Consider the following 19,556-nt stretch of genomic DNA (forward strand, 5'->3'; position numbering starts at 1 on the left):
CTTTTACAAAGTTTACCAACTCTAAATTTGTTGTCTAAGCACATAAGCAGTATTTCAACAGAACTTATATTTTATTAACAATAATATAACTTATTCATTTGGTGTAGAGAGATGAGTGTTTTTTCTTTTTCTGGTAACAAACTGTCTCGAAGCATAAATCAGATTTTTACTTTTGTGTTCAATGTCTGTGTACCAGTAATAACAAAAAAACATTTTCACTTTTCTCCAAACTTCACCAACTTGACAATTCTTTAGTAGAATAAGATGAGTAGTGTTTTAAAAGAGCAGAAGAAAGCTTATGATTTTTGAACAATAACAATACTTGTTGTTAAGCTGTTGCTAAGAGATGACAGTGTTTTCTGGTAACCAAGGGCCACACTGTAAACATTAGATATGTTAGTTTTGCAATGTTTACCAACTCTAATTTGGTTGTCTAAGCATATAAGAAGTATTTCAATCTGGAGAGACTCAGACGGAGAAAATGAACAGCGATTAGAAAGGTTTATTGACAGACATGAATTAAAGTTCTTTGGCGCTCGGGCCCCGGCTGTGGTCACCGAACTGTGAATTGCAATAAGCTCGGATGAGCATTCCCGATGTAGGATAGGAATGTCATCCCCCCGGGGCCCGACACTGGTGGTGGAGGTCGGAGAAGGATGCGAGCCTGAGGATCCGGGCGAGGGAAGGTGGAGGAGGGGTGGAGGAGGATTGAGTGCGGCCGGGAAGCAGAAGACGCCATGGATGGAGGTCCTTTTCAGCTGGGCCTTGGAAAGGTGATTGGACGTGACGTGGCTTGGTCCAGCGTTGATAGGACAGCGGTGATGGACGGGATGCTCCGATAGGATGAGCCAGGTGGGGCTAAAGAGTCTTCCAGTTTGAATTTGCGCCTAGGCTTCATTTCAAAACAATTCATGTTTTATAAACAATAATACTCCTTATTAATTTGGTGCTAATACCTGAGCGTTTTTTCGTTTTCTGGTAAACTGCCATGAAGTATAAATCAGATTTTTACTTTTGTGTTAAATTTCTGTTTTATAGTATATATACCATCAATGATTAAAAAAAACAATAAAATTAACTTTCCTGTAAAATTCACCAAAGTGAGAATTCGTCAGTATTATAAAATACGTAGTATTTCAAAAGAGCAGAGGAAACCTTATATTTTTTTAACAATAACAATATTTGTTGTTAAGCTGTTGCTAAGACATGACAGCGTTTTCTGGTAACCAAGGGCCACAATGTAAACATTACACTGTTAGCCTTTGCTGTATTTTCTACAGCTAAATACCGCAAAATGCCCAGTAAAACTAACATAAAACATCTTTACAATTAGTTACTGTAATTTGCATTGCATTATGGGTAAAGGACATAGTATTACAGTAACTTACTGTATGTTTTGAAGTTGCAGTAATTTACTGTTTACACATTGCAGTAGTGGTACTGTATTTATAATATCTTGCACTGTTAGCCTTTACTGTATTTTTTACAGCTAAATACACATAAAATGCCCAGTAAACTAACATAAAACATCTTTACAATTAGTTACTGTAATTTGCATTGCATTATGGGTATAGTACATAGCATTACAGTAACTTACTGTATGTTTTGAAGTTGTAATTTACTGTTTACACATTACAGTAGTGGTACTGTACTAATAATGTCTTTGCGCTGGCCATGTAAGAATTCTATTTGATTTCCAACGGTCATCATAGATGTTTCATCGTGGTTCTCTGTTTCTGTATTTTTACTCCTTTAGTGGTTAACATATTTTAAGGCAGAAAGAGAGCATGTATTTTTGTTTTTTTCACATCCTAGCTAACATTAATATGCAGTTTATCTAGCTACGTCATCAAGGGTGGCTTCGCTTCCAACGTTTTTCTGATGACGTTTGTTTTAAACTCCGAAGCTTTTTCCGTCCAAGTGCAAGTGCAGCTCTGTCGCTGTGGGCTCACACTGCTTCAGCTCTTCGCAAGACAGGTAAAAAAACACTTAGAAAACTGTTTGAAGCCAATGTATATTTTAGATGGAGCTAACGTAACTTATAGCATCATGCTATAATGCTATAACTTAGCATGAGGTGAAAGATAGAAAAATATGATGGTGTTATTTTTTGAGCTGGTTCGGAATTAACGTTAGCTAAGGTGCTAATTTTACCGAAGGTTTTAGCTTGGCTTTTGCCGCTAAATCTTCCTCGAGCGACTAGCTTTGGGTTGAGATAAGCTCAGTGATGAGTGTCTGTTAGCATTGTTGTTACATCCTTTGTCGAACAATATAACGTTAACTGATAATTGATCCCCCCCCTTTTTTTAAAAAAATACATCTAACTGTTCATTTGTTTAAACCATGACCTTGCAAATGTTAAGAGTGCAGATTAGCTAGGTCAACAAGGATGAATTCTAACGTTGTTCTTTTTTTTCTTTTTGTCAGATGACTTTTTTTAACTCCCAAGCTTTTTCCCTCCAAGTGGCTGTGCAGTTTTGTCCTGCTGAGTGCTAACATAGTTTCAACTCTTGAAAAGACAAGACGACAGGTAAAAAGACAGCTCTTCAAACATATTTGAAGCCACAAAATAATCTGGAAATGTAGAGGAGCAGCTAACCTAATCTATAACTTTGAGCTTGCTACAGCTAGTTAGCCTGCTAAAGTAGCATTACATCTCCAACATAGTGTACAAGAGTCTGTAAATGAGGACAAAGGTGGAAAACATTCAAGTGGTTTCTGTTATTTTTTGAGTTGGTTCAGCCACAGTGGCAGGTGGACAAAAAAGTTAATTTCCAACCCTGGTTACATATAAGGACTGTTCACCTGTTTAAACCATGCTCTTGCAAATTTAAAGTTAAGTCAGTACTAACAGGTGCAACTATGTACAGGTGTAAATTCTGCAGCATTTGTACTTCAGAATTTAGAGAATTTTGTACTCATGTGAAGAAACATCAACACACAGCTAATTATCAGTTTCGTTGTGGAATAGAGCAATGTCCTACTTCCGTCAGAGAAAAATAAAACATTTAGAAGAAAAAGAGGACTCAATCTTCATCTTGGTTGATGTAATTTTATATCGACTCTTAACTTAAAACACACATCTTAAATCAGAATTGTTCAATTAATTTGTTAAAGGGATCAATTCACCCAAATTACAAACATTTTGTTAACCCATATTGTACTTAGCCATTCAGATACTGTATTTGTGGAATGTAATGCTTTAAAAAAATTCATTTAGCCTCACAAACTGTCATTCACATCCGCTGTTTCAGAGTGGTAGCAGGATGTAGGGGTAAAGTCTAGTCTAGTCTCTGGGGTGAGGTTCTCAAAAACCTGTTATAATCTGGGTGAACTGGCCCTTTAAATATAAATTACTACCAGTAATTCATAATTAAGAGTTTTCCTTTTATGTTTCAAAGGTATCTTCCACCAAGATGTCTGTTGAGATGGAAATGACCTTACCTACAACACCAAGGGTAATCATGCTTGGTAAGAGGAATATTTTCTATCACTATAATTTTTTTGTAGCAATGTATGTAATAGTTATGGTAGTCTGTACTTTTACTCACTAGCATTAGCTTGACAAGGGTTTGTCTATTTTAGGAAATAGCTTGATGTCTGCAACCTGGTGGATGGTCAGTATGGAGAAGAAGGTATTTTTCGAACCTGAGCAACTACATGACTTTGCCAGTGTCCTTGCTGTCTTTTTTGGGTCATATTATGACTTCAATCTGGAGTATCAGGAGTCAGCATCCACCACGCTGGAGATGATACAACTGTAAGTACTCTACACCAAGCCATTTATGAATAAAATTTAATGACAGTTTGACTGATGATGAAGAACCATAGCTGATTGCTGTATTGTATGTCTTCATTTTAAAAAATACAATTAATATATTTTATTTCTGTTAAAAGATTCTTTGTGAGGATCAATCCAGATGTTGATACCAAATGCACAGCCAAAGTCAGTACAAGCTGCAAGACGGGAAGTCTTGTCAAGAGGAAAGTAGTCAGTGTCAACTCCCGGATCAACACCTTCCTCAAACGACTCGCTGAATTTGAATAGAGGACTTCCAACTAGGTAAGCATTTTACCAAATGTTTATTATTTTATTGTCTTTTCCTCCTATCTTGCATGTTCTGACTTTACTTTAGCCTTTTTAATATGATTTTAATTATTATTTATAAATGGCATGTGATTCCTACACAATAGCCCTTTAGAGTAGCCTGCATCTTTTCTGTGTCCGTGGTAAAAAGTGGATGTCGCTGCATCTCTTACTAAATCACAGAAATGTTTAAGTGTAGTCGTTTAATTGAGGTGTTTTTTTTATACTATGCAGTTTTCAGTTTATTAGGCACGCCTTTGCAGTAATCCATCAGCACCAACAAAATGACTAAAAAGATTGTTATGACATGTTGTACTTCATCGTCTCCTTGGGGACATTTGCAGGGTCTCAATACAGTACGCAATCGTTTGAATTAGTGAAGACTGACTGACTGCTTTTGCCATAAACAATCCAAAAACCTGAAGTGAAGCCAGTCCTGCTCATTCTTTATGCAGCTTCTATTATCACTTCAGTGTAATTGATTTTTTTTTTTAAACAAATTATCAACTTAATGCTGCTTTATGCCAATGGTTTTATGCATTTGGACATTGTCACTTCAGCTTAATTTGTCAGCCTTCCTGTTGATTTGAAAATGTAGATAACTTCCTGACCATCTCATGACCTCCCACATTTTCTGTCTTATTCTTTACAGTTCAGCTTCCACAAGATGGATCCCACTGATTTTGTTTGACAAATGGAATAAAAGTTCTTCTAATGTAGGAAATGCATCTGATATAACAATATTTATTGATATGAATGCCTACCATATAGTACATTATCGCACTTGCACTGTTACTGTGATGTATTGTGTAACAGAGCACATTTAAGCTACTGTTAACTGCTTTCTGACAATGCAGCCTCTGCTGGTTTTTTAAATGAAGTATATTCTATATATTTTTTAAAAGTCAGTCTTTAATAGTTTATGGCTGGTACTTGATGCACACATGTTCATGTTGCTACATACATGTGCCATAAAAATATTGACATGACCTGTAGTGTGTTCTATGGTTTTGTTGTTTTATAGCACATTGTATATTATATTGTGACTTTGTTCTTTATGACATTGCGAATATATAAATAGATTTTATTTCAACAAATCTGCTGAAAATAAATACCTGTTTTTATTCACAGTACTTGGACTAAAATTTCTTTTGTGAAACTTTTCGGTTTATGGTAAAATATTCTTGTATTAAAAAATGTAAACTTTAATTTACAGTAAAACTGACATTATGTTGTGAAACAAGTTTACAGTAGACCAGCTTTACTATAAAATACATTTACAGTTTTATGCTATAAACTACATTTACAGTAAAGCAGTTATAACTGCAAAGCACACTCACAGTAAAAATTAACTGTGAAATATCATAACAGTAAAGGTACTGTAGAATGGTAATTACAGTAACTTACTGGCAACACTGTTGCCAGTAAGTTGCCAATGAATACCGTAGAATGATTACAGTAACTTACTGGCAACACTGTTGCCAGTAAGTTGCCAGCAAGTTACCGTAGAATGGTGATTACAGTAACTTACTGGCAACACTGTTGCCAGTAAGTTGCCAGTAAGTTACCGTAGAATGGTGATTACAGTAACTTACTGGCAACACTGTTGCCAGTAAGTCGCCAGTAAGTTACTGTAGAATGGTGATTACAGTACCTTACTGGCAACACTGTTGCCAGTAAGGTACTGTAGAATGGTAATTACAGTACCTTGCTGGCAACTTACTGGCAACACTGTTGCCAGTAAGTTACTGTAATTACCATTCTACAGTAACTTACTGGCAACAGTGTTGCCAGTAAGGTACTGTAAAATTACAATAAAAAGTCTAACAGTGTACATATTTTAGATTTTCAAAGTTTACCAACTCTAAATTTGTTGTCTAAGCATATAAGCAGTATTTCAAAAGAACAGATATTTTATAAACAATATTACTTCTTATTAATTTCGTTTAAGAGATGAGCGTTTTTTTCTTTTTCTGGTAACAAACTGCCACGAAGTATAAATCAGGTTTTTACTTTTGTGTTCAATGTCAGTGTACCATTAATGGCAAAAAAAAACATTTTCACTTTTCTCCAAACTTCACCAAAGGTACGATTTTTAAGTAGAATAAGATACGTAGTGTTTCAAAAGAGCAGAGGAAATCTTATGTTTTTTGAACAATAACAATATTTGTTGTTAAGCTGTTGCTAAGAGATGACAGCGTTGTCTGGTAACCAAGGGCCACAATGTAAACATTACATATTTTAGTTTAGCAAAGTTTACAAACTCTAAATTTGTTGTCTAAGCATATAAAAAGTATTTCAAAAGAACTTATATTTTATTAACAATAATATAACTTATTCATTTGGTGTAGAGAGATGAGTGTTTTTTCTTTTTCTGGTAACAAACTGTCTCGAAGCATAAATCAGATTTTTACTTTTGTGTTCAATGTCTGTGTACCAGTAATGGCAAAAAAATACATTTTCACTTTTCTCCAAACTTCACCAAAGTGATGATTTTTAAGTAGAATAAGATAAGTAGTGTTTTAAAAGAGCAGAGGAAATCTTGTGTTTTTTGAACAATAACAATATTTGTTGTTAAGCTGTTGCTAAGAGATGACAGCGTTGTCTGGTAACCAGGGGCCACAATGTAAACATTGCATATTTTCGTTTTTCAATGTTCATCCACTCGAAATTTGTTGTCGAAGCATATAAGCAGTATTTCAAAAGAACGTATATTTTATAAACAATAATATAACTTATTAACGTTGTGTTAAGAGATGAAAGTTTTTTCTTTTTCTGATAACAAACTGCCACACAGTATAAATCAGGTTTTTACTTTTGTGTTAAATGTTTGTGTACCATTAATGGCAAAACAAAGAAAAACATTTTCACTTTGCTCCAAAATTCACCAAGTGACAATTTTTAAGTAGAATAAGATACGTAGTATTTCAAAAGAGCAGAGGAAATCTTATGTTTTTTGAGCAATAACAATATTTGTTCTTAAGTTGTTGCTAAGAGATGACAGCGTTGTCTGGTAACCAGGGGCCACAATGTAAACATTGCATATTTTCGTTTTTCAATGTTCATCCACTCTAAATTTGTTGTCGAAGCATATAAGCAGTATTTCAAAAGAACGTATATTTTATAAACAATAATATAACTTATAAATGTGGTGTTAAGAGGTGAACGTTTTTTCTTTTTCTGATAACAAACTGCCACAAAGTATAAATCAGGTTTTTACTTTTGTGTTAAATGTTTGTGTACCATTAATGGCAAAAAAAGAAAAACATTTTCACTTTGCTCCAAAATTCACCAAGTGACGATTTTTAAGTAGAATAAGATACGTAGTATTTCAAAAGAGCAGAGGAAATCTTATGTTTTTTGAGCAATAACAATATTTGTTCTTAAGTTGTTGCTAAGAGATGACAGCGTTGTCTGGTAACCAAGGGCCACAATGTAAACATTACATATTTTAGTTTTGCAAAGTTTACAAACTCTAAATTTGTTGTCTAACCATATAAGCAGTATTTCAAAAGAACTTATATTTTAGAAGCAATAATATAACTTATTAATTTGGTGTTGAGAGATGATTGTTTTTTCTATTTCTGATAACAAACTGCCACGAAGTATAAATCAAGTTTAATTTTGTGTTCAATGTCTATGTACCATTAATGGCAAAAAAAAACATTTTCACTTTTCTCCAAACTTCCCCAAAGTGATGATTTTTAAGTAGAGTAAGATACATAGTGTTTCAAAAGAGCAGAGGAAATCTTATGTTTTTTGAACAATAACAATATTTGTTGTTAAGCTGTTGCTAAGAGATGACAGCGTTGTCTGGTAACCAAGGGCCACAATGTAAACATTACATATTTTAGTTTTGCAAAGTTTACAAACTCTAAATTTGTTGTCTAAGCATATAAGCAGTATTTCAAAAGAACCTATATTTTAGAAGCAATAATATAACTTATTAATTTGGTGTTGAGAGATGATTGTTTTTTCTATTTCTGGTAACAAACTGCCACGAAGTATAAATCAAGTTTAATTTTGTGTTCAATGTCTATGTACCATTAATGGCAAAAAAAAAAACATTTTCACTTTTCTCCAAACTTCCCCAAAGTGATGATTTTTAAGTAGAATAAGATACATAGTGTTTCAAGAGAGCAGAGGAAATCTTATGTTTTTTGAACAATAACAATATTTGTTGTTAAGCTGTTGCTAAGAGATGACAGCATTGTCTGGTAACCAAGGGCCACAATGTAAACATTGCATATTTTAGTTTTTCAAAGTTTATCCACTCTAAATTTGTTGTCTAAGCATATAAGCAGTATTTCAAAAGAACTTATATTTTAGAAGCAATAATATAACTTATTAATTTGGTGTTGAGAGATGATTGTTTTTTCTTTTTCTGGTAACAATCAATCAATCAATCAATCAATCAATCAATCAATCAATCTTTATTCCAGACACAAAAGAGGTTCATAGTAAACACAAATGATAAAGAAAAAGAAAAACAGACAAACAGAGAATAATATGACAGTCACTGAGCCACAAATAAATGATGACGCCAATGTTTCCACAATCTTGAGAAAAATCTCACTGTACTAAAAACAGGGTTCACTAAAATTACTATTATATTATTGTATGACACAGATAATCTACACATACATTTATACATGAGATTCCTGAGTGCAGCTGCACATGTGGGAACAGCGGTATGTACAAACATGTGGCTAGCACTGCTCCATCTAGGCACTTTAAGTAGGAGCCTCAGGCCATCATTGTATGCCACATAAAGTTTGTGCAGGCTACTTTTTTTATATCTTCGCCATAGATGGGCTGTGTAAAATGAAGTGCAAAAAGCTTTAAAAAGAGCTACCTTCACAGAGGATGAACACATACCAAACTTTCTGATCAAAATATTAGCCTGAGCATATATCATGCAATACTGCCTACAAATGTCACGATCATCAAATAGGTCATCAGTTATGTAATGTCCCAGATATTTAATTTCATTGCGTATATTGAGGACAATGCCAGATAAAGAGAAGTCAGGGGTTATCAGATGCTTATCTGCTCTACTTCTAACAATCATGACATTGCTTTTCTTAGCGTTGTATTTGACATCAAAATCACATCCATATTCGGAACAGACCCTTAGTAATTGTTGAAGGCCAGCACTATATGGGCATAAGACTACCAAATCATCCGCATACATTATGTGATTGATTATGCGGTCACCAACTACACAGCCTGTTTTACAACAATTCAGGCGCCTTGATAGTTCATCCATGTAAATGTTAAAAAGGTAAGGGGACAATATACTTCCCTGCCTTACTCCATTACCAACATTAAACGAGTCAGACAATGAGTTACCCCATTTGACATACATTAGTTGATGGCCATACCAATAGAACATTATTCTAATTAGATATTTGGGTACACCTCTGTTTTCTAACTTGCAAAACAATTTTTGATGATTCACGCGATCAAATGCTTTAGAAGCATCAATAAAACACATAAATACTGTAGTGTTGTGCAAATTATACAGATCTAAAATCTCCTGTAGCACAAAAATACACATGTCTGTACCATGTTTGGGTTTAAAACCGAATTGATTTTCAGAGGTCAAAAGGAACTCTTCCAGCCTATTTAGAAGGACTCTTTCAAAAACTTTCGATAAACTACTAGCTAAAGCTATGGGTCGGTAATTCTCCAAGGAGCTAATCTTAACCGCTTTGTCTTTAATGGTAGGTACCAGAATGACAGATAGCATTGATTTAGGTAACAGACCATGTACTAGACAGCCAGTGAGACACATAGAGAGTAATGCACACAGTTTTTTACTTGCATTTTTCAAATGCTCAACGGAAATGTTATCCATCCCACAGGCCTTATTGTCTTTCAGTGTCACAATTGTAACAAACTGCCACGAAGTATAAATCAGGTTTTTACTTTTGTGTTCAATGTAAGTGTACCATTAATGGCAAAAAAAACATTTTCACTTTTCTCCAAACTTCACCAAAGTGACGATTTTTAAGTAGAATAAGACACGTAGTGTTTCAAAAGAGCAGAGGAAATCTTATGTTTTTTGAACAATAACAATATTTGTTGTTAAGCTGTTGCTAAGAGATGACAGCGTTGTCTGGTAACCAAGGGCCACAATGTAAACATTACATATTTTAGTTTAGCAAAGTTTACAAACTCTAAATTTGTTGTCTAAGCATATAAGCAGTATTTCAAAAGAACTTATATTTTAGAAGCAATAATATAACTTATTAATTTGGTGTTGAGAGATGATTGTTTTTTCTTTTTCTGGTAACAAACTGCCACGAAGTATAAATCAGGTTTTTACTTTTGTGTTCAATGTCTATGTACCATTAATGGCAAAAAAACATTTTCACTTTTCTCAAAACTTCATCAAAATTACGATTTTTAAGTAGAATAAGATACGTAGTGTTTCAAAAGAGCAGAGGAAATCTTATGTTTTTTGACCAATAACAATATTTGTTGTTAAGCTGTTGCTAAGAGATGACAGCGTTGTCTGGTAACCAAGGGCCACAATGTATACATTACATATTTTAGTTTAGCAAAGTTTACAAACTCTAAATTTGTTGTCTAAGCATATAAGCAGTATTTCAAAAGAACTTATATTTTATAAACAATAATATAATTTATTCATTTGGTGTTGAGAGATGAGCGTTTTCTCTATTTCTGGTAACAAACTGCCACAAAGTATAAATCAGGTTTTTACTTTTTTGTTCAATGTCAGTGTACCATTAATGGCAAAAAAATACATTTTCACTTTTCTCCAATCTTCACCAAAGTGATGATTTTTAAGTAGAATAAGATAAGTAGTGTTTTAAAAGAGCAGAGGAAATCTTGTGTTTTTTGAACAATAACGATATTTGTTGTTAAGCTGTTGCTAAGAGATGACAGCGTTGTCTGGTAACCAGGGGCCACAATGTAAACATTGCCTATTTTCGTTTTTCAATGTTCATCCACTCTAAATTTGTTGTCGAAGCATATAAGCAGTATTTCAAAAGAACGTATATTTTATAAACAATAAAATAACTTATAAATGTGGTGTTAAGAGGTGAACGTTTTTTCTTTTTCTGATAACAAACTGCCACAACGTATAAATCAGGTTTTTACTTTTGTGTTAAATGTTTGTGTACCATTAATGGCAAAAAAAGAAAAATATTTTCACTATTCTCCAAAATTCACCATGTGACGATTTTTAAGTAGAATAAGATACGTAGTATTTCAAAAGAGCAGAGGAAATCTTATGTTTTTTGAGCAATAACAATATTTGTTCTTAAGTTGTTGCTAAGAGATGACAGTGTTGTCTGGTAACCAAGGGCCACAATGTAAACATTGCATACTTTAGTTTTTCAAAGTTTATCCACTCTAAATTTGTTGTCTAAGCATATAAGCAGTATTTCAAAAGAACTTATATTTTAGAAGCAATAATATAACTTATTAATTTGGTGTTGAGAGATGAGTGTTTTTTCTTTTTCTGGTAACAAACTGCCACGAAGTATAAATCAGGTTTTTACTTTTGTGTTCAATGTCAGTGTACCATTAATGGCAAAAAAAACATTTTCACTTTTCTCCAAACTTCATCAAAGGTACGATTTTTAAGTAGAATAAGATACGTAGTGTTTCAAAAGAGCAGAGGAAATCTTATGTTTTTTTAACAATAACAATATTTGTTGTTAAGCTGTTGCTAAGAGATGACAGCGTTGTCTGGTAACCAAGGGCCACAATGTAAACATTACATATTTTAGTTTTGCAAAGTTTACAAACTCTAAATTTGTTGTCTAACCATATAAGCAGTATTTCAAAAGAACTTATATTTTAGAAGCAATAATATAACTTATTAATTTGGTGTTGAGAGATGATTGTTTTTTCTATTTCTGGTAACAAACTGCGACGAAGTATAAATCAAGTTTAATTTTGTGTTCAATGTCTATGTACCATTAATGGCAAAAAAAACATTTTCACTTTTCTCCAAACTTCACCAAAGTGATGATTTTTAAGTAGAATAAGATACGTAGTGTTTCAAGAGAGCAGAGGAAATCTTATGTTTTTTGAACAATAACAATATTTGTTGTTAAGCTGTTGCTAAGAGATGACAGCGTTGTCTGGTAACCAAGGGCCACAATGTAAACATTACATATTTTAGTTTCGCAAAGTTTACAAACTCTAAATTTGTTGTCTCAGCATATAAGCAGTATTTCAAAAGAACTTATATTTTATGAACAATAATATAATTTATTAATTTGGTGTTGAGGGATGAGCGTTTTCTCTATTTCTGGTAACAAACTGCCACAAAGTATAAATCAGGTTTTTACTTTTGTGTTAAATGTTTGTGTACCATTAATGGCAAAAAAAAAGAAAAACATTTTCACTTTTCTCCAAACTTCACCAAAGTGATGATTTTTAAGTAGAATAAGATACGTAGTGTTTCAAAAGAGCAGAGGAAATCTTATGTTTTTTGAGAAATAACAATATTTGTTCTTAAGTTGTTGCTAAGAGATGACAGTGTTGTCTGGTAACCAAGGGCCACAATGTAAACATTGCATATTTTAGTTTTTCAAACTTTATCCACTCTAAATTTGTTGTCTAAGCATATAAGCAGTATTTCAAAAGAACTTATATTTTAGAAGCAATAATATAACTTATTAATTTGGTGTTGAGAGATGATTGTTTTTTCTATTTCTGGTAACAAACTGCCACGAAGTATAAATCAAGTTTAATTTTGTGTTCAATGTCTATGTACCATTAATGGCAAAAAAAACATTTTCACTTTTCTCCAAACTTCCCCAAAGTGATGATTTTTAAGTAGAATAAGATACGTAGTGTTTCAAAAGAGCAGAGGAAATCTTATGTTTTTTGAACAATAACAATATTTGTTGTTAAGCTGTTGCTAAGAGATGACAGCGTTGTCTGGTAACCAAGGGCCACAATGTAAACATTACATATTTTAGTTTAGCAAAGTTTACAAACTCTAAATTTGTTGTCTAAGCATATAAGCAGTATTTCAAAAGAACTTATATTTTAGAAGCAATAATATAACTTATTAATTTGGTATTGAGAGATGATTGTTTTTTCTTTTTCTGGTAACAAACTGCCACGAAGTATAAATCAGGTTTTTACTTTTGTGTTCAATGTCTATGTACCATTAATGGCAAAAAAACATTTTCACTTTTCTCAAAACTTCATCAAAATGACGATTTTTAAGTAGAATAAGATACGTAGTGTTTCGAAAGAGCAGAGGAAATCTTATGTTTTTTGACCAATAATATTTGTTGTTAAGCTGTTGCTAAGAGATGACAGCGTTGTCTGGTAACCAAGGGCCACAATGTATACATTACATATTTTAGTTTAGCAAAGTTTACAAACTCTAAATTTGTTGTCTAAGCATATAAGCAGTATTTCAAAAGAACTTATATTTTATAAACAATAATATAATTTATTCATTTGGTGTTGAGAGATGAGCGTTTTCTCTATTTCTGGTAACAAACTGCCACAAAGTATAAATCAGGTTTTTACTTTTTTGTTCAATGTCAGTGTACCATTAATGGCAAAAAAATACATTTTCACTTTTCTCCAATCTTCACCAAAGTGATGATTTTTAAGTAGAATAAGATAAGTAGTGTTTTAAAAGAGCAGAGGAAATCTTGTGTTTTTTGAACAATAACGATATTTGTTGTTAAGCTGTTGCTAAGAGATGACAGCGTTGTCTGGTAACCAGGGGCCACAATGTAAACATTGCATATTTTCGTTTTTCAATGTTCATCCACTCTAAATTTGTTGTCGAAGCATATAAGCAGTATTTCAAAAGAACGTATATTTTATAAACAATAATATAACTTATAAATGTGGTGTTAAGAGGTGAACGTTTTTTCTTTTTCTGATAACAAACTGCCACAACGTATAAATCAGGTTTTTACTTTTGTGTTAAATGTTTGTGTACCATTAATGGCAAAAAAAGAAAAATATTTTCACTATTCTCCAAAATTCACCATGTGACGATTTTTAAGTAGAATAAGATACGTAGTATTTCAAAAGAGCAGAGGAAATCTTATGTTTTTTGAGCAATAACAATATTTGTTCTTAAGTTGTTGCTAAGAGATGACAGTGTTGTCTGGTAACCAAGGGCCACAATGTAAACATTGCATATTTTAGTTTTTCAAAGTTTATCCACTCTAAATTTGTTGTCTAAGCATATAAGCAGTATTTCAAAAGAACTTATATTTTAGAAGCAATAATATAACTTATTAATTTGGTGTTGAGAGATGATTGTTTTTTCTTTTTCTGGTAACAAACTGCCACGAAGTATAAATCAGGTTTTTACTTTTGTGTTCAATGTCAGTGTACCATTAATGGCAAAAAAAACATTTTCACTTTTCTCCAAACTTCATCAAAGGTACGATTTTTAAGTAGAATAAGATACGTAGTGTTTCAAAAGAGCAGAGGAAATCTTATGTTTTTTGAACAATAACAATATTTGTTGTTAAGCTGTTGCTAAGAGATGACAGCGTTGTCTGGTAACCAAGGGCCACAATGTAAACATTACATATTTTAGTTTTGCAAAGTTTACAAACTCTAAATTTGTTGTCTAACCATATAAGCAGTATTTCAAAAGAACTTATATTTTAGAAGCAATAATATAACTTATTAATTTGGTGTTGAGAGATGATTGTTTTTTCTATTTCTGGTAACAAACTGCCACGAAGTATAAATCAAGTTTAATTTTGTGTTCAATGTCTATGTACCATTAATGGCAAAAAAAACATTTTCACTTTTCTCCAAACTTCACCAAAGTGATGATTTTTAAGTAGAATAAGATACATAGTGTTTCAAGAGAGCAGAGGAAATCTTATGTTTTTTGAACAATAACAATATTTGTTGTTAAGCTGTTGCTAAGAGATGACAGCGTTGTCTGGTAACCAAGGGCCACAATGTAAACATTACATATTTTAGTTTTGCAAAGTTTACAAACTCTAAATTTGTTGTCTCAGCATATAAGCAGTATTTCAAAAGAACTTATATTTTATGAACAATAATATAATTTATTAATTTGGTGTTGAGGGATGAGCGTTTTCTCTATTTCTGGTAACAAACTGCCACAAAGTATAAATCAAGTTTTTACTTTTGTGTTAAATGTTTGTGTACCATTAATGGCAAAAAAAAAAGAAAAACATTTTCACTTTTCTCCAAACTTCACCAAAGTGATGATTTTTAAGTAGAATAAGATACGTAGTGTTTCAAAAGAGCAGAGGAAATCTTATGTTTTTTGAGAAATAACAATATTTGTTCTTAAGTTGTTGCTAAGAGATGACAGTGTTGTCTGGTAACCAAGGGCCACAATGTAAACATTGCATATTTTAATTTTTTCAAAGTTTATCCACTCTAAATTTGTTGTCTAAGCATATAAGCAGTATTTCAAAAGAACTTATATTTTAGAAGCAATAATATAACTTATTAATTTGGTGTTGAGAGATGATTGTTTTTTCTTTTTCTGGTAACAAACTGCCATGATGTATAAATCAGGTTTTTACTTTTGTGTTTAATGTCTATGTACCATTAATGGCAAAAAAAACATTTTCACTTTTCTCCAAACTTCACCAAAGTGATGATTTTTAAGTAGAATAAGATACGTAGTGTTTCAAAAGAGTAGAGGAAATCTTATGTTTTTTGAACAATAACAATATTTGTTGTTAAGCCGTTGCTAAGAGATGACAGCGTTGTCTGGTAATCAATGGCCACAATGTAAACATTGCATATTTTAGTTTTGCAAAGTTTACAAACTCTAAATTTGTTGTCTAAGCATATAAGCAGTATTTCAAAAGAACTTATATTTTAGAAGCAATAATATAACTTATTAATTTGGTGTTGAGAGATGATTGTTTTTTCTATTTCTGGTAACAAACTGCCACGAAGTATAAATCAAGTTTAATTTTGTGTTCAATGTCTATGTACCATTAATGGCAAAAAAAACATTTTCACTTTTCTCCAAACTTCCCCAAAGTGATGATTTTTAAGTAGAATAAGATACGTAGTATTTCAAAAGAGCAGAGGAAATCTTATGTTTTTTGAACAATAACAATATTTGTTGTTAAGCTGTTGCTAAGAGATGACAGCGTTGTCTGGTAACCAAGGGCCACAATGTAAACATTACATATTTTAGTTTAGCAAAGTTTACAAACTCTAAATTTGTTGTCTAAGCATATAAGCAGTATTTCAAAAGAACTTATATTTTAGAAGCAATAATATAACTTATTGATTTGGTGTTGAGAGATGATTGTTTTTTCTTTTTCTGGTAACAAACTGCCACGAAGTATAAATCAGGTTTTTACTTTTGTGTTCAATGTCTATGTACCATTAATGGCAAAAAAACATTTTCACTTTTCTCAAAACTTCATCAAAATGACGATTTTTAAGTAGAATAAGATACGTAGTGTTTCAAAAGAGCAGAGGAAATCTTATGTTTTTTGACCAATAATATTTGTTGTTAAGCTGTTGCTAAGAGATGACAGCGTTGTCTGGTAACCAAGGGCCACAATGTATACATTACATATTTTAGTTTAGCAAAGTTTACAAACTCTAAATTTGTTGTCTAAGCATATAAGCAGTATTTCAAAAGAACTTATATTTTATAAACAATAATATAATTTATTCATTTGGTGTTGAGAGATGAGCGTTTTCTCTATTTCTGGTAACAAACTGCCATGAAGTTTAAATCAGAATTTTACTTTTGTGTTTAATGTCTGTGTACCATTAATGGTAAACAAAACATTTTCATTTTTCTCCAAAATTCACCAACTTGACCATTCTTAAGTAGAATAAAATGAGTAGTATTTCAAAATAGCAGAGGAAATCTTATGTTTTTTGAACAATAACAGTATTTGTTGTTAAGCAGTTGCTAAGAGATGACAGCGTTTTCTGGTAACCAATGGCCACAATGTAACTTTTCTGTAAAATTCACCAAAGTGACGAATCTTAATACGTAGTATTTCAAAAGAGCAGCTGAAATCTTATGTTTTTTGAACAATAACAATATTTGTTGTTAAGCTGTTGCTAAGAGATGACAGCGTTGTCTGGTAACCAAAGGCCACAATGTAATCATTAGATATTTTAGTTTTTCAAAGTTTACCAACTCTAAATTTGTTGTCTAAGCATATAAGCAGTATTTCAAAAGAACTTATATTTTATGAACAATAATATTACTTATTAATTTGGTGCTAAGAAATTAGCGTTTTTTTTCTTTTTCTGGTATGTTCAATTCCTCAACCTCATGAAGTTCTTGTTGTGTTGACTCTAGCAATAAGAGCAAATTGTTAAAGTGTAGTTAAAACAGACCAAAATACAGAATGATATCTATCTGTCTGTCTGTCTGTCTGTCTGTCTGTCTGTCTGTCTGTCTGTCTGTCTGTCTGTCTGTCTGTCTATCTATCTATCTATCTATCTATCTAACTAATCTAAAATGTACACGTTGAAAGCGCACGTGTAAGAGAAAGGGGAAAAAAATTGATTTCTGCTTTTATTTTTAATTAAGTCAATTTTGGTCCTAACGGAACCAGTAGCGTTTTTTTTCAGGTCCGGTAGGAACCTTTCTCCGCTCGAGGAAGGTTCCGACTCGTGAGCGATGGCCGATCAGACACTTCTTATCGGTCTCAATGACGGAGAGCTGGATCCCAGGAAATACCGCTCCACATTTCTGACAAACAAAGTCGGAGGCAAACCGGACTGGTCGTCGGCTGTCACCGGGCAGTCACCCTGCTGTCGTCTTTGTAGCGCCCCGCTAGCTCATGTGGTGCAAGTGTACTGCCCCCTCCAGGACTCTCCCTACCACAGAAACCTCCACCTGTTCGCTTGCTGCCAGCCTGGCTGCAGCGGGATGTCCGGTAGCTGGACGGTTCTCCGCTCCCAGTGTGCGGAGGCTCCCAACCAGTCCTCCACGCCACAGGTAGTTGTTCCGTCGGCCACAGATTGGTGCGAGTTCGCTGATGACTGGGGAATGGAGAGAGAGGAAGATGATTCTGGATGCAGAGGAGGGGATGATCATCAGCAACAGTCGGAAGATCTACAAACAGGAGGTAGGTGTTTCAAAATTTCTAAATCATCAGCCAGTTGCCATCCTTCAGTCCGGGGGGAGTGGTGGTAGGGATTTACGCTACTATTATATTTCTCCATCTCGGCTCAGAGGGACATTTGGAATCTGGAAAACTGTCAGGTGTTGCAGACTCTTAACTTTCACTCTGGTGTTTCATCAGTGAGTCCTACAGTCTGCCCCATGGATGTCAGCTCCGGTCTCCAACAACTCAGTCTGGTAGAATTTGAAGACGTCCCCGTCTTCCGTCCATTCTTCATCAGTGTGGTGGAGGAGTCAGAACTGTGTGAGGAGGACGATCAGCTGGCGCACGCTCAGGAACTTCTGAGGGAGTATGAGAGGAGGGAGGGGGCAGCAGTGTGGGAGGCAGAAGAGGGAGGTGATGGTGGTGGAGGAGAGAAGTATGAAAAGGCTGGAGCCAGACACGGAGACGCTGTTTTCTCCAGGTTCATGAAGGCAGTTTCGTTGTGTCCGCGGCAGATCCTGCGCTACTGTCGCCACAGTAAACCACTCTTCATCTCCAAACCGCCATCCAAAGGGAGTCAGGAGGTTCCAGCATGCGGCTCCTGTGGAGAACCCAGGACCTTTGAGCTGCAGCTGATGCCTGCTCTGGTCAGCCTGCTGCAGAGGACAGACAGCAGCCCAGAGGACGAACTGGAATTTGGGACTGTGTTGGTTTATACTTGCACTAACAGCTGCTGGACTGCAGGAGCAAACTGCCCAGTGGAGGAGTTCTGCTTTGTTCAGCCAGACCCAGATCAGCAGCTCTTTAAATGATGGAGCAGATTGATTAGTCTAATCATCGCTTTATACATTAAAAATGGATGAAAGAAGTGTACATAAACATCCACCAATCCATTATCATACACACTTATTGTCCCTAGTGGGGTCTGGAGGGGTGCTGGTGCCTATCAAGAGGCGGGGGTCACCCTGGACCGGTCACCAGTCCATCACAGATACATAAACATGAAAGGATTAACAGGCATTAAAGCCGATCGTTTTTGGTTTGTCTCAGCAGCATTAAAATGTCAATCATAATCTGCGTCTGAACAATGTTCGGTTTCCATCAATCAATCACCTTTTTAGTGTAATACCATAAAAAAGTAAAGGACATGTGAAGACATTCATATTCTGCCATTGATATGTGTAACCCCATTTCCATTCTTTTTGTAGTAATCAGATTGGTTATGTTGATGCCAAGTGAGTGCCTGATAGGTTTACTGAAATCTGTCATATGTAAGTGATGCATTCACATTGATATGCATTCTCCCCTTTATGAAATAAACGAATTCATATTTGCATTGTGATTGTGTTGGCACAATTATTAGGTAAGTCTTATTACCTAAAGGGGTGGCATTATGTAAAATAGTT

The 19,556-nt window shown here is 33.9% G+C and overlaps 1 protein-coding gene across 2 annotated transcripts; it reads left to right on the plus strand.

The window, feature by feature from the left end:
* Positions 1 to 788: 788 nt before the first annotated feature.
* Positions 789 to 19,486, plus strand: pdcd2l (programmed cell death 2-like). 2 transcript variants are annotated; one of them, XM_044124039.1, is made up of 3 exons: positions 789 to 852; positions 17,672 to 18,171; positions 18,349 to 19,486. In XM_044124039.1, the coding sequence occupies exons 2-3, from the start codon at positions 17,721 to 17,723 to the stop codon at positions 18,960 to 18,962; spliced, it is 1,065 nt and encodes a 354-aa protein (XP_043979974.1). In that variant the 5' UTR covers positions 789 to 852; positions 17,672 to 17,720; the 3' UTR covers positions 18,963 to 19,486. The 2 variants fall into 2 exon arrangements, with proteins under 2 accessions (XP_043979974.1, XP_043979975.1); XM_044124040.1 differs by lacking the exon at positions 789 to 852 and having other exon boundaries at positions 17,526 to 18,171.
* Positions 19,487 to 19,556: the final 70 nt, after the last annotated feature.

The sequence above is a fragment of the Gambusia affinis genome, linkage group LG08 (assembly GCF_019740435.1).
Source record: "Gambusia affinis linkage group LG08, SWU_Gaff_1.0, whole genome shotgun sequence".
Classification (NCBI taxonomy): domain Eukaryota; kingdom Metazoa; phylum Chordata; class Actinopteri; order Cyprinodontiformes; family Poeciliidae; genus Gambusia; species Gambusia affinis.

Excerpts from the sequence above, each read along its gene's own strand:
- pdcd2l (XM_044124039.1), top strand. The coding sequence starts at position 17,721 with ATGGCCGATCAGACACTTCTTATCGGTCTCAATGACGGAGAGCTGGAT. Across the intron at positions 18,172-18,348 it reads GGAAGATCTACAAACAGGAG|TGAGTCCTACAGTCTGCCCC; the intron begins GTAGGTGTTTCA and ends GTGTTTCATCAG.